At 42.1% G+C, this 14,040-nt stretch overlaps 1 protein-coding gene across 3 annotated transcripts in view; it reads left to right on the top strand.

Moving 5' to 3' along the window:
- The first annotated feature begins 1,640 nt into the window (after positions 1-1,640).
- The window catches only part of LOC132887194 (NACHT, LRR and PYD domains-containing protein 12-like), a 101,837-nt gene continuing 89,437 nt past the window's right edge, over positions 1,641-14,040 (top strand). For 2 of the 3 annotated variants that reach the window (XR_009654783.1, XM_060922665.1), the window contains exons 1-3: positions 1,641-1,847; positions 4,474-4,544; positions 7,716-7,832. Coding sequence is in view for 1 of the 3 variants with exons in the window: in XM_060922665.1 (XP_060778648.1) it covers positions 7,717-7,832 (116 nt within the window). In the remaining 2 variants the exon portion in view is untranslated. The remainder of the gene's footprint in view (positions 1,848-4,473; positions 4,545-7,715; positions 7,833-14,040) is intronic. The other variant, XR_009654784.1, reaches the window with a different exon arrangement.

The following is a 14,040-nucleotide window of genomic DNA, read 5'->3' on the forward strand; positions in this document are numbered from 1 at the left end:
GTCCTAACTCTCTGCACTTCCACCGCTTTCACATACTGTCCCCTTGTATGCTGCACTGTGTTCTTCCCCGCAATTTGGACAACAAAGAGAAGCCTGCGGTTCACATTCCCCATAACTATGATCCGCACCACACCTGCCACACTTCCTTCTCCCTCTGCATACAGCCCAGGCCCGGCGCCAGGAACAGTTTACTAAGGGGGCAATTAGAAATCGCAAGGCGGCAAATATTTTTTCATATAGTGTGTAGTAGTGATGGCGGTCTGACAACGTGTTACAAACAATTAACTGCGCCAACCACAAAACCACGGCCCCGAAGGTTGCTTTAGTCCGCTTTATCAACTCCCGTGCCCACCTGTTAACCCTCCCCTCCAATTTTCTCACAGACATGTGTTACAACCGGAAAGATGCCAAATATAAAACAACACACACAAATCTACAGGCAAGTCCTTTACATTTAAAATACATACAAATAGCTCCGCGGCATGAAAACAAAACGTCAATGCAAGTCTAAGGTACTTGGCTCGGCAGCCAAAATCATAATTTAAAAAAAATCAACAGACCCCGCGGCTGCACCAGTAATAGCCTTCCTGACTCGCACCAAGTCAACGCTAACCACTTAATCTGCATAGGCGGTTTTAAACGGGGGCCGGGGGGGCCAATGCCCCTGTAAAATTGCTCCTGACCCCTGTTGTGGCCCCTGTGCTGAACGGATAATAAGATTTATTAATTTCGACATGCGCTGGCTCGAAGATCGGAACTGACATGACGGAGTGTTCTACACGGACTCCTTAAAGCGCTACACGCACACTTTTACCTGCAGCAGAAAGACCAGCAGAGGTGCGAATTGTAAACTTCGGACGTGAGAGATAACAGCTGTCACGTCCGAAGTTTTTTTTATTGAAAAGCCATCAGATACAGTAGCGTTGACACATTTCACTGAGACATATAAAGAAGTATTTTTTGAGCTTGTGGCAGCGGGGGCGTGGTCAAGCGCCGGTCTGTGACAGGAGGGCGGAGTCAGGGAAGGTAAGTGGCAGAATCACTACACCTGACGGCAATTAACCTGTGTTTGTGTGTCTCCCCAGTGACTGTGCCCTATTTAAGGAGAGAGAGCGAGAGCAGAGGGGGCTCTCTCCACAACCAGATGACTGGAATGTGTGTGCGTGCGTGGCTGAGAGAGAAAGATGTTTCCGCTGAAAAGTGAAAATAAAAGAGTTTTGCGAACTCAGTCTCTGTCCTGCCGTCCTCTGTGCTCCACCCACACCTAGTGAACCTTACAGTGGTGCTGAAACCCGGGATTCAGAGTGGAGCACAGAGGACGGCAGGACAGAGACTGAGTTCGCAAAACTCTTTTATTTTCACTTTTCAGTGGAAATATCTTTCTCTCTCAGCCGCACACACATTCCAGTCATCTGGTTGTGGAGAGAGCCCCCTCTGCTCTCGCTCTCTCTCCTTAAATAGGGCGCGGTCCCTGTGGAGACACACAAACACAGGTTGCCGTCAGGTGTAGTGATTCTGCCACTTACCTTCCCTGACTCCGCCCTCCTGTCACAGACCGGCACTTGACCACACCCCCGCTGCCACAGAGCTCTTTTGACTATGCAAAATAGCTGTGGCACTCCCAGTGAGCTCTGCCTCTTGTAAGCGGAGTTTCTCCACTTTGAAACTGGTGAAGACCTACCTCCGATTCACCATTAGTGAGGAGCGTCTAAGCAATCTTGGTGTGCTCAGCATTGAATCCAGAAGGTCCAAGGCTTAACTTGATGCATTTGTAGACCGTTTCTCAAGGAGTCACAATCGCAGAATCTTGTTGTTGCAGTGTTTCAGCCTGCTGTGAATGCTATAGGGTGAGTCTGAGACCACTGTATGTGAATTTATTTTTTCTTTTTTTATTTCCCCTCCCCTGCTGTACATAAAGAGTGAGATGATGACAGTGTGATTTAGATAAAGATAGTGATTGTGAAAAAGAAAATTCATTCATGCTGTGAATTTAAAAAGTGTCATGGTACAGATAAAAGGTTCATTGTATGCAAAAATAGAAATCTTATTTTACAAAAAAGAGAAACATGGTTTTAAGATTTATTGAGCACAATTTATTTTATGTTTAGGCTATTGAAACAGAATGTTTATCTCATTGTATTTATGCTCAATGTATTTTGTTTTGGTTTTAAATAAACTAAACAAAACATTTTGAACGCTTAAATATTGCCATGTTTTGTCCTTATATGTGCCCCCCTGAAAAAACACTGGCCCCACCTCGGCCCCCCTAATAATTTTGGTCTAGAACCGCCACTGTTAATCCGCGATCCCAGTTTAGGCGTGTAGGGGACAAAACACTCTGAAGTGATGAATTTTCACCCCCGCTGCATGGGGGGTGACGTCAACGACACATATTCTTATGCTATTTGCGCACAAAGCGGACCATATATGAACACATACACCAACATAAATGGAGATAAACTTAGCCTACAAAGAAAGAAAATGGATTCACAATATTGTGATTGAATTTGTTTAATTCGGAAGGGGAAAGACTACTCCCGTAAACTGACTGCATATTGCAGGATATTGCAGAGACAGTGCACTTGTAAGTGTACATGTAAAACCCCCGCCCGCATGACCCTTGTCCTTATCACAGGTCTGTGTGTGCGCGGCTGTGTCAGCATTTCACACATACACCCACAATAACTAGTCCCCAGTAGTTAGGATTGATACATATGTCTAAAACAGGGTTAATATTAAATTCAGGATTTTTGAAATAATCCTACCTTAATACAGTTGAATTCTACGATTGCAACATAAGAATCATAACAACCAATCAGATTTGTTCTACCGTGCCAGTTTTAGTAGTGATTTATGTGCAATGTATTTTTGTGCAATGCGCAACCACTTAATATTTCGTATTTGAAAATGCAAATTATTAATACGTCTACAATACATTATATTTTCATAAGAAAACAATTAAGTGATCTGAGTCTCCGTTGAGGGGGCGGGGCTGTAGCCACGAGGGGGCGACGCCCCCTTTCGCCCCCCCCATGGCGCCAGGCCTGATACAGCCGCAACATGTCCATACCTCTGACAATTAAAACATCGGAGAGGAGGTCTGATATAAGGTTTCACTTGAAAGCTCAGGTATCCAAGTTGTACTCGGTGTGGGATCGTTTGCGAATTAAATGTCAATACCACTGTTTGACTATCCACTTTTACACTATTCCTCGTTACTTGAATTCGCTTTGCTTCAACAACCACTTCGCTGTTTATCTCCTGCATAATTTCGTTATTTGATATTCCCAAAGGAACTCCATATATTACCCCCTTTGCCTTTGTGCGTGTCCCGGGTACATAAACCTCCACATCAAACTTCTTTAATGACTTTAGCGCAAGCGCTTTTTCTTGCTGACATTTGGAATTACATTCCACAAGAATCCTGCCATTGGTGAGGGATATTGCATGTTGGAAGCTACCAATTTCTTCACCTAATAGCTCAGCCAATTTAATGGGATTTATTCCCCTGCCCCCATTGCCACTCAGCTTCACAATTACATTAAATTCTCCAACTCTCCTTTCTTTCAAACGCCGAGACTCTCCTTCACTCCCCGTACTTAGAGATTTACTTCTTTCTTTCCGTTTCCTATGATTAACTACCTGAAATTCTTCACCCCCGCTATTCATACTATCTGAAAACCCCATATCATCCCCTAAATTATCGAAAATGTAATATTATCTTAAGATGTTCTCCTGACACGTCGTTACATAGAAAAACAAATATCCTCCTGAGTGGGCTCCTGCCCAAATCCTCGTCAAGGCCCTCTGCTGCCTGCCATCAATTGCTTCCAATCCGTGTAAAAGCTCGAAGCACCACTATCCGGGTCGTGAGACTACCGCTTAAAAGGTCACTGATGTCACTGTTTGCGCCGCCTAACGACATCACGTGACGTCCACCCACTTTCGCTAACTCCACCCAATGTGTCCACCCACTTCCAGCCAGCACGGTTCAGTGCGGTTGTAGTCGAAATGCAACCCCAACAGTCCCGCTCAGCTCGACTCAGCCCGGCACGGCTCAGCCGCGTTGGTAGTGGAAAAGCGGCATTAGCTTAAAAAATAGGGACACAACCAGTGTTAGCAGAGTGTGGTGGTAGCTATCAATACCATACTGCGTGTCGCAGAAAAGGTACGATTTTAGCATGTTCAAGCACTCAGAATTACAACCACATTAATAATGTTTTAAGAAATCAAACCATTTGTATATACCTCAAAATTTCAGCAAGATAAGAGTATAAACATTTAAGCACCTCAATGGTCTTACCTCAGTTTACCTCAGTGTACCGCAAATTCTGTGGAAAAGCTTGTCTGTGGTAAGATGGCCGCCCTGTGCGGACGATCTGGAATACGCAGTGAGGATAGTCTTCTATGTAAATCTATGGTGAGGAATCTAGTCTTCTATGTAAATCTATGGGTGTGTGTGTGTTCTCCCAGAGCAGGAAGTGAAAGTCTGCAGCTCCATTTAGTGCCGAGGAGAAAACGAACCTTTTCAGGACTAAAACCCGGTGAGTTTCTCCATCTAAAGCTTTAATAGTATTAAAAAATTTCAGTATTACTCTGAAAGTATTGGCTCCTGAGTGCCGCCCGGCTGGGCTGTGACTGGCCAGGAGATGGAGGATGGTAGTGACGGCACAGGATTCAACAGAGCGAGAAATTATTATTATTATTATTATTATTATTATTATCGGAATAAAAAGAGGAAAAATCTGAGCGTGAGGATTCTAGACCTAATTCAATAAGAAGGTTTGAAGGGGAACAGTATAAAATGTTTGTTAAACTGGTCATACTTCCTTCTTTTTTTGCTTGGCCCAGACTCTGTCTCCTCACTCACTGTAGCTTTAGGTACTAAAAATCGATCCATTTTGTCTCTGGCAAAGGCTAGCTGAAGTTCGCTAAATGTCCGCAATAGTAACTTATTCTGGTTTATTTTTCCTCGCATTGCGCCCCCCCCCCCCCCGGAAGAACTCTGGCGCCCCCTAGAGGAGGCGCACCCCACACTTTGAAAAGCCCTGCACTAAAGCTAATAGGAAACTCACTAGAGGTGTAATCACTGGAATCCCAGCTAATGTGACTACAGATGCACTGAAAGGAAGTGTTAAGAATGTAAAAGTGAGTGAAATTAAACGACTTAGGACAAAGAGGAACGGTGAACTTTGTGACAGCCTCTCTGTAATGATCGCGTTTGATGAGAAGTTGCCGGATAAGGTGTGTGTTGGGTACAGATGTGCTATGAGGTTAAATTGTACATCCTGCCACCACTCCGTTGTTACAAGTGCCAAAGATTTGGTCACACAGCAGCTGTATGCAAAGCTAAGTTGAGATGTAGTAAATGTGGTGAAGAGCACGAGTATGGCGATTGTGATGAGGATTACAGACGGTGTTGTAACTGTGGAGGTGAGCACAGCGGCTTATCAGGGCTGCGAGTTTAGTAAACGAGCCAAAGAAGTTCAGAAAGTCAGCTACCCAAGGGATTAGTTACTCAGAAGCAGTGAATAGGCAATTATTTTTAAATTGCAGGGGTAGGCAATTATTTTTTCCATGGGGCCACACGAGAAACAGAAAATCTTGTGGAGGGCCCAAGGGGTCCTAGGAACAGCCCAAGGGGTCGATTGGAACAGCAAGAACAATTCTTTTGTTTCTGCTTTACACTGAACACATTTTAGGTTTGAGATCAAAAGATGAATATGAGCCGATAGATCAGAATTTCAACTTCATCTCCTGATCTTTACATCAAGTAAACAACAACAGAACATGACACCTTTGGAGGCAGACCACCCAATGGTCAAGTGAGCAAAAGTATTGGGACAGATAGTCTTAAGTAAATGAGAAAAACAGAAGAATTGCCCTTGCTGTTCCAGCGCTTTCAGAGGGGTCTGTATAAACACATGATGACATGAGATTAAAACTAATCACAATGGAGGCAGATTGATCATCTGACACCAAATAACAAGGCATTTAATGTCACTTTTCATAAATGTTCCTCAGTTTTGAATTGCTGGGCTTTATCAGGCTTTGTTTTATTTTTATACAGAAATCTTGTGTTACTTTCTGCTTATTAGATTAAGATTGTTGAAGAGGTTCTGTGTTAATTCAAGCTGGATATACAGTCATCCATATCCATGCCATATTATATTAGCATGTACCAGTGGTTGCGTTAGACTTTTTCATTGTCCGTCATTTTGACGGACAGGGTCGTAAAAATTCCGTCATTGTCCATTATTATCTGTCATTTTATTTAAACTTTTAAATGACAATGTATATAGGCTATAAATGCTATATATTTAATAACTTGCGTTTTCATGGACTCATTTTCATTTAAAAATTAATTCACAGAACAAGCTTGTATTATTTAATCATTTATTTATGTATTTATGATGCAAAAAGATGAACAGAGATTCTGACGTTCGGTCACTTGTGAACCCATTTTCCCTCCGCTAAAAACATTGCGGCTGTTGTGCCTTAACGGGCATATGAACAATGTTATTTTACAACGTAGCAAGACAATTGCAGTTAAAATATGAACACAACGATTTAAGTGACAATCTAATTTGACCTGTTTGCGTGAGCTCAAACTTTCCTTCTGGCCCGCATGGATTTAAATTGGGAGCTCGCTTGTGCATAATCAAAGTCGTCAATGGAGACTGCTGCCGAGGCAATTGTCATTAAATTTTGCGTCTTTTCCTCGGACAGACGACTTCTCATTGACGTTTTAATTTTATTCTGAAGGCTGAACCCGCGCTCTGCTGCGACACTGGAGACTGGAATAACCAGCGCCACTTCAGCCAAAGTTCTGAAGTCGGGAAACATTTCTCCCAGGGAAGTGATCAGAAGCCGGCAAGAGCCTCTGAAAGTTGGATTTCCCGACCCTGCTAGTACTCTCTTCATAGGGAGGAAATCCTGCAGCATGCGGTCTTTCTGCACCAGTGGTGCAGCTGCACCCCGCGGAGCCTGGAACCTGACACGGAAGGTCTTAAATAAAACGAAGTTATGTTTAAATGTTAGTTTGTCTACCCGTGCTCTCATTAAAATGATAGTTTAGTAGATATTCGAGCAGTGATGTTCGTAAGCTTACTGGGGAAGAATACAATAAATCGACATTTGTTTCATTTTAAAAACAAGAAAACAACTAGCCTCAATGAGCGCTATTGCATTAAGACGTACAGGCAGAGAAACGACACAAACAACCCAATGCATCTCTTTTTTTAATAGCAAAAATGACGTGTCTTCTGCAGAGAAGGGAAACATTAATCCATCTCACTGTGCTAGTGGTTAGAAAAGTGAGAGCGCGGTGAGGAGCGCGATGGGGGGAACAGCCTTGCGCAGTGGCTACAGTGTATACATGAGCAGCCGATGCACTGAACATCAAGACTGCCGCAACATCGGCTCAGATTGAAAGTGACTGCAGTGAAGACTATGTATACTGTATGTAAGAAAACTCTGCCACAACTTGCCAATAATTTCAACTGTGTGTTTCATTATGTTTTATTATTGTTATTATTAGGCTATTATTGTTATTGGTAATGGTAACGGTAAACATCCGTCAAAATGACCGACGGCCTTCAGATTTTTCCGTCATAGCTAAAAAAAAATCCGTCAATGACGGACAATTGTCGGTTAACGCGACCTATGGCATGTACACTTCCCTTAATTTGTGTCTGTAATAATATGTGTTGTAGAATGATGGAGGGAAAGAGATCAGACTCACCAGAACCCAGCTGTGTGTCCATGAAGAGTGACGAGTCAATGAGCCCCCCATATAACTTCAGAGACAGAGATAATCCTGCTGATCTGAGGTCAGTATAGTGAGGAGGTTTCTTGTTCTTTTCTCACCAACAAAATTCAGAATGTACACATTTTCCCTCAATTTAGTTTTCATAGTCCTGCTGCTGTTCAGTCCAACACCGCTTGTCCAATTAGTGGACTGGATCTCACTGTTAAATAAACACCAATAGATATTGTGCATTATTGAGCTTGAGTCACGTCTGCACCTGCCAGCACTCAAAACTCCACTTCCCATGATTCACAGTGGTCTTCAAACATGGCCGCCATGGACTACAGCACCCAGCACACACCTCACTGCTCAGTCACCAGGTTACTGATTTCATTCTCCTGTTCACGATTACCACAGTGCACTATTTCAGCAGATCAGTGCAAAGGAAACGCTCAGTGTGTCATTCCTGACCTTACCAAGCCTTGTATTTAGTTCTTCTGATATTCTGGGTTTATTTATTCTTGCCTAGACTTCTCTAATTATCACCTGACCTCTGCCTGTTTACCTGAATAAAATCCTTTCTTCACCTAAAGATCCATCTGCCGTATGGTGACCAGATTAATTGATTGATTGGTTGCTTTATTCTGAACAGTAAAGAAGATATAAAAAACAAACAAAAAAAACCAAAATTAAAAAATGCAATCATCAATACATCGTCATAAACAAACAGAATAGCGTAGCCACAAGGCAGTAACATAATGTTCGGAAAGGATTAGGAAGAAGTAAATAACTTATCAAATCCTAACCCTCTATACCACCGCTAATCAAACATCACTTTCCACCATAATAAACTATATATACAAAAGAAAACAAAATCAACAAAAAAAGAAAACGTACCAAGACATACCAACATGGTATAATATCGACCAAATCATGTATACAGATACTTATGTTATGCATATATACACATACAATACATATATACAGATACTTATGTATATATACACACATACCTATAACTATACACATCCATACGTACACAGACACCCATATCATAATTATGCATATTATGCTTATTATATACAATTATGCATACATATATATAAAACACAAAAATACTCACATTTTATACTATATATATATATATATATATCCGTATGTACCCATACCCACATACTGTATATACACTTATATTATCAATAGAATGTTATTGTAATTCCTCCTCCCTATACCTCATAAAGATCTGTTCCTTATACCTTTTTTTGAACTGGTTTATACTGTAGTTGTACATTTCATGAGCTCCATATTCAAACTGTTCCATAGCTTTAATCCACAAATAGAAATACTGAACATTTTTAACGTTGTCCTAGCACTGCGAATTTTAAATTTCAATTTCCCCCTAAAATTATAGCCCCCCCCCCCATCCGAGAACATTATTTGGATATTCCTTGGTACTTTATAATTCCTTACTTTGTACATTACTAAGGCAGTTTTATATTCTATAATATCCCTGAATTTTAAACATTTTGAATTTAAGAATAGTGAATTAGTATGATCTCGGTAACCAGCACTATGAATTATTCTTATAGCTCTTTTTTGAAGTATAGTTATTGCATTGTTACGACCACTAGGCTCAAGTGACCATAACATAAAAGGGAGTCCACACAGTTGTTCCAATTTTAGCAATATTTTCATTAAATAATAATAATAAAAAGAAGAAAAATGAGAAAGAACAAAGGAAAACCTGGGCTGGGCAGGCCTTCTCCCAGTGAAGGCCTGAACAGCACACAGCCAAACAACCAAACCAAAATGCCAGCAAAGCACGCCCTCCAACCTGACAGCCATAGGCTGTATTTGAACTGTTCCGCCTGTTTGGCCAAAGTGACAAGATACCAAACAGCTCCTCCTAAAGGTCAGGAGGGGGAGAGAGAACAAGTTCAAGATTAATATATCAAAAAGGTGGAGTAAGCACTCTCAGCATGACCAAGCTGGGCGTGACATCACTCCCCCCCAAAAGACAGAGACCCATCTCTGGGACTCTGTTCACTCTAACAAATCTATTATCCATAACCAAAATCCCCAAAAAACCCAGTACACCCAATACCTTTTTTTTTTTATAGATACCCCACCTACACCACAACAAATCACCTCCCTCCACCCAAATTCCCTGCCCCAAACTGCATTCCATCCAGCAAATCCCGGCGCCTGGATAGCAAGAGAGGAAACACAAGTTACGACACAGAATCAGAGGCCAGAGAAGAGACAAAACATCCCACTAATAGTCATCAGGAGCCCGAGACAATGCATCGGCCATAATATTTTCAGACCCCTTAATGTGCCTAATAGATAAATTGTAGGGCTGCAGAAAAAGAGCCCAACGCATTAAACGCTGGTTAGTGTTCTGCAGAGACGAAAGAAAAGTCAAAGGGTTGTGGTCGGAAAAGACCACCACAGGGTGCACCCCACCACCAACGTAAACATCAAAATGTTGGAGTGCCCAAATAAGGGCCAGGGCCTCCTTCTCAATAATAGAATAGTTAAATTGGTGACAATTAAATTTCCGGGAGAAAAAACAAACTGGTTGGTCTATACCATCCTCATCCTTTTGGAGGAGAACAGCTCCTGCACCTACCTGACTAGCGTCTACCTGCAGCTGGAACAGTTCCTCCAGCTTAGGAGCAGACAGGACAGGTGCAGTGGTCAAAAGAGCCTTAGCATTTTCAAATGCTTTCTCACACTCAGGAGTCCAAAGAAATTTAGCTGAACTCTTTAACAAATTCGTCAGAGGGGCGACAACAGATGAAAAATTGCGGCAAAAGTTTCTATAGTACCCAATCATACCCAAAAACCGCATTAATTCCTTTTTAGTCACAGGACGTGGAAAATTATCAATGGCCAGGACTTTAGCTCTTATAGGCCGCACTTCACCCTGACCAACTACTCTGCCAAGATAGACTACTGTAGCCTGAGCAAACTCACACTTTGCTAAGTTTACAGTAAGATTGGCAGCAGCAAACCTTTCAAACAATAAACGAACACGTGCAAGATGATCTTCCCACGTGTCCGAATAACAAACCACATCAAGATACACAGCGCACCCCTCCAGTCCCGCAACGACTCGATTCATGAGCCGTTGGAAAGTGGAGGGGGCGTTGCGCAAACCAAATGGCATACGCGTGTAGGAAAATAATCCGTTGGGTGTAACAAAGGCAGAAATCTCCTGTGCCCTAGAAGTCAGAGGTACCTGATAGTAACCTTTAAGCAAATCAAATTTGCTAACAAACCGAGCTGCACCAACCTGATCAATACAATCCTCTATGCGAGGCAATGGATACGAGTCTGGTTTTGTGACCATGTTCACCTTGCGGTAATCTGTACAAAACCTGTATGTGTGGTCAGTTTTTTTGACTAACAAACACGGTGAAGACCAACTTGAACATGATGGTACAGCAAGACCATTATCAATAAGATACTGGACACTATCATCCAAGCTCCTGCGCTTTTCAGAACTAACACGGTAAAACCTCTGACGGACAGGCTCTGCATCACCAACTTCTATGTCATGCTCAATCCATGACGTACAGGTTGGAATGTCTGAAAACAAACATAAAAACTCCAAAATTAAACTTTTTAACTGTTCTCTCTGCTGCAAGTCCATCTGACTCAGAAGTCCATCTAACTGGGCCAACATCTCGGAATTATTCAAATGAGCATGTAACATGGCATCATCAGGGCCCCTCATCTCTTCCCCCACCACAGGAGAATTAGGCAATGTAGATGCCAACAAACCAAGAGACACCTCAGGTTTAGCATCAGAATGTACTGATGTATAGTATGGCTTCAGTAAATTCACGTGGCATAATTGTGTTGCACGCCTACGATCTGGCGTAACAACCACGTAATTCGTGTCAGACACCTGACGAACAACACTATAAGGCCCCGAAAACTTTGCAGCAAAAGGAGAACCAGGAACAGGCAACAATGCCAAAACCTGATTTCCCGTGTTGAAAGTACGAGCTTCAGTCTTACGGTCATAATTTTTCTTCATTTTTAACTGAGCTTCAGTTAAATTCTCGTTTGCCATCTTACAAGCCAGAAGTAGCCTGCGTCGGAAACCATACACATAATCAGACAAAGTTTGTGGTGGTTCAGATGAATCTAATTCACTGGACAAGACTGACAAAGGAGTGCGAACTTTATGACCAAACACTAGTTCATTTGGACTAAACCCAGTGCTTTCCTGCACAACCGCTCTAGCTGCCAAAAGTAACCATGGCAGACCATCTTCCCACTCCCGGCCCATCTCTATACAATACGTACGCAACAGAGACTTAAAGGTGGCATGGAAACGTTCCAAGGCCCCTTGACTCTGTGCGTGATAAGCACTACTAAAGTTATGTTGTATCTGGAGCTCTTTTAAAGCAGCAGCAAATGTCTTTGATGTAAAATTTGAACCTCGATCACTCTGAATGATCTTAGGGAGGCCAAATGTTGAAATAAACTGAGACAGGCACTTTATAACAGACCTTGTAGTAATTGTCCTCAAAGCATATACAGTAGGGTAGCGAGTAGCCTGACACATAATAGTAAACAGATAAATACATCCAGTCTTAGACTTGGGCAAAGGTCCTACACAGTCAATAATCAAATATTCAAACGGATTACCAACGGATGGAATAGATTTCAGAGGTGCAGGTTTAATGACACTTGGTTTGCCAGCAACCTGACAAACATGACAAGCTCGAACAAACCGTGCAACATCTTTCTTTATCCGTGGCCAATAAAAATATTGTAACAACTGATTGTAGGTTTTTCTCACCCCAAAATGACCCGCTGTTTCACCGTGAGCTGTTTTTAACGCAACCTCACGAAACTTTTCAGGCATCACCACCTGCAAAACCTGCTCTCTCACAACAGCATCTGCAGTAGGTGACCACCTTCTTAGCAATAAACCATCACTGATAAAGTAACTGTGGTCCAAATCATTATTTTGTTCACACAAATCAAAATACTTTTGTAAGCTCTCATCATTCTTTTGAGCTTCCACAATGTCAGAACGAGACAAAGGTGCTGGTAATTTGGGAACAAATATTTGAGTAGACATGTTCTTAGATGCATCAAACAGCTTAGAATTTTGCGCACGGGCCATAGCGCGCGTCACAGCACAAGCAGTGAAAACATCTGGAAAATGTTTTTGACAAACATCAGACTCATCTAGTGGAGAAGCTTTATTCCCAACCACTGGTGATGGAGAAACCTGATCAGGAAAAACACAATCACGGGCCAAATTATTCCCAATAATCACATCAATTCCTTCAATGGGCAACGAGGGACGAACAGCTATGGCTACCTCACCATTCACAAAATCAGAGGACAATTGAATTTTGTGCAAAGGCACTGGGAATGACTGTAGACCAATTCCTCGAATCAATACAAAATTTCCCGTGTCAGATTGAGAAGAGAAGGACAAAACAGATTGGGAAATGAAACTTTCTGATGCGCCTGTATCACGCAAAATTTTCACTGGAACGCGACGGGAGTCTCCAAGCAAAGACACAAACCCATCCGTAACAAACGGCGCATAATCCGCTAAACTAGAAATCACCAATTCAGATGTATCACCTTTTAGAGTTACATTATCAGTTGACGCTGTACACTGGGTACGATCCAACAAATTCACTGCAGTCTTTTTAAAGTTGCTCTTTGAACATGCAGGCTTAATAGACGAGGTACAGAGGCCAACTTTGCCTCCCTCGCTTTTCACCTTATCATGCCCCAATAATACTGGACAATTTGATTTCCAGTGGTTTTGACCAAAGCAATAATTGCAATCCTTTTTAGGATTAAATCCGGGCGGCTTACCCTGCATCATTACATTAGTGTTGGAATTAACAGAAGTGTCCACTCTAACCCCGCTAGGGCAACGAGTGTACGAACGCAAACTAGACAGACGAGATGGAATCTTGTGCGTGAGAGAAAAATTATCACCAAGAACCGCAGCCTCTGCTGGCGTTTTCACCTTATGTTCGTTAATATAAGTGGCTATACGATCAGGCAAACCGTTTTTAAACTGTTCCAATATCATAAGATTGCACAACGTATCAAAACTCTCCACATTTTCTGCTGTAAGCCAGCGCTGAAAAAAAGTAGTTAAATCCCTTGCCCATTCAGCATATACTTGTTTGTCCAATTTTTTCCAAGAACGAAAACGCTGTCTATAGGCCTCTGGAATTAACTCATAACATTTCAACACCGCCGCTTTAACGCGCTGATAAACTTTTCTATCAGCG

Source organism: Neoarius graeffei, chromosome 5, assembly GCF_027579695.1.
Source record: "Neoarius graeffei isolate fNeoGra1 chromosome 5, fNeoGra1.pri, whole genome shotgun sequence".
Classification (NCBI taxonomy): Eukaryota; Metazoa; Chordata; class Actinopteri; order Siluriformes; family Ariidae; genus Neoarius; species Neoarius graeffei.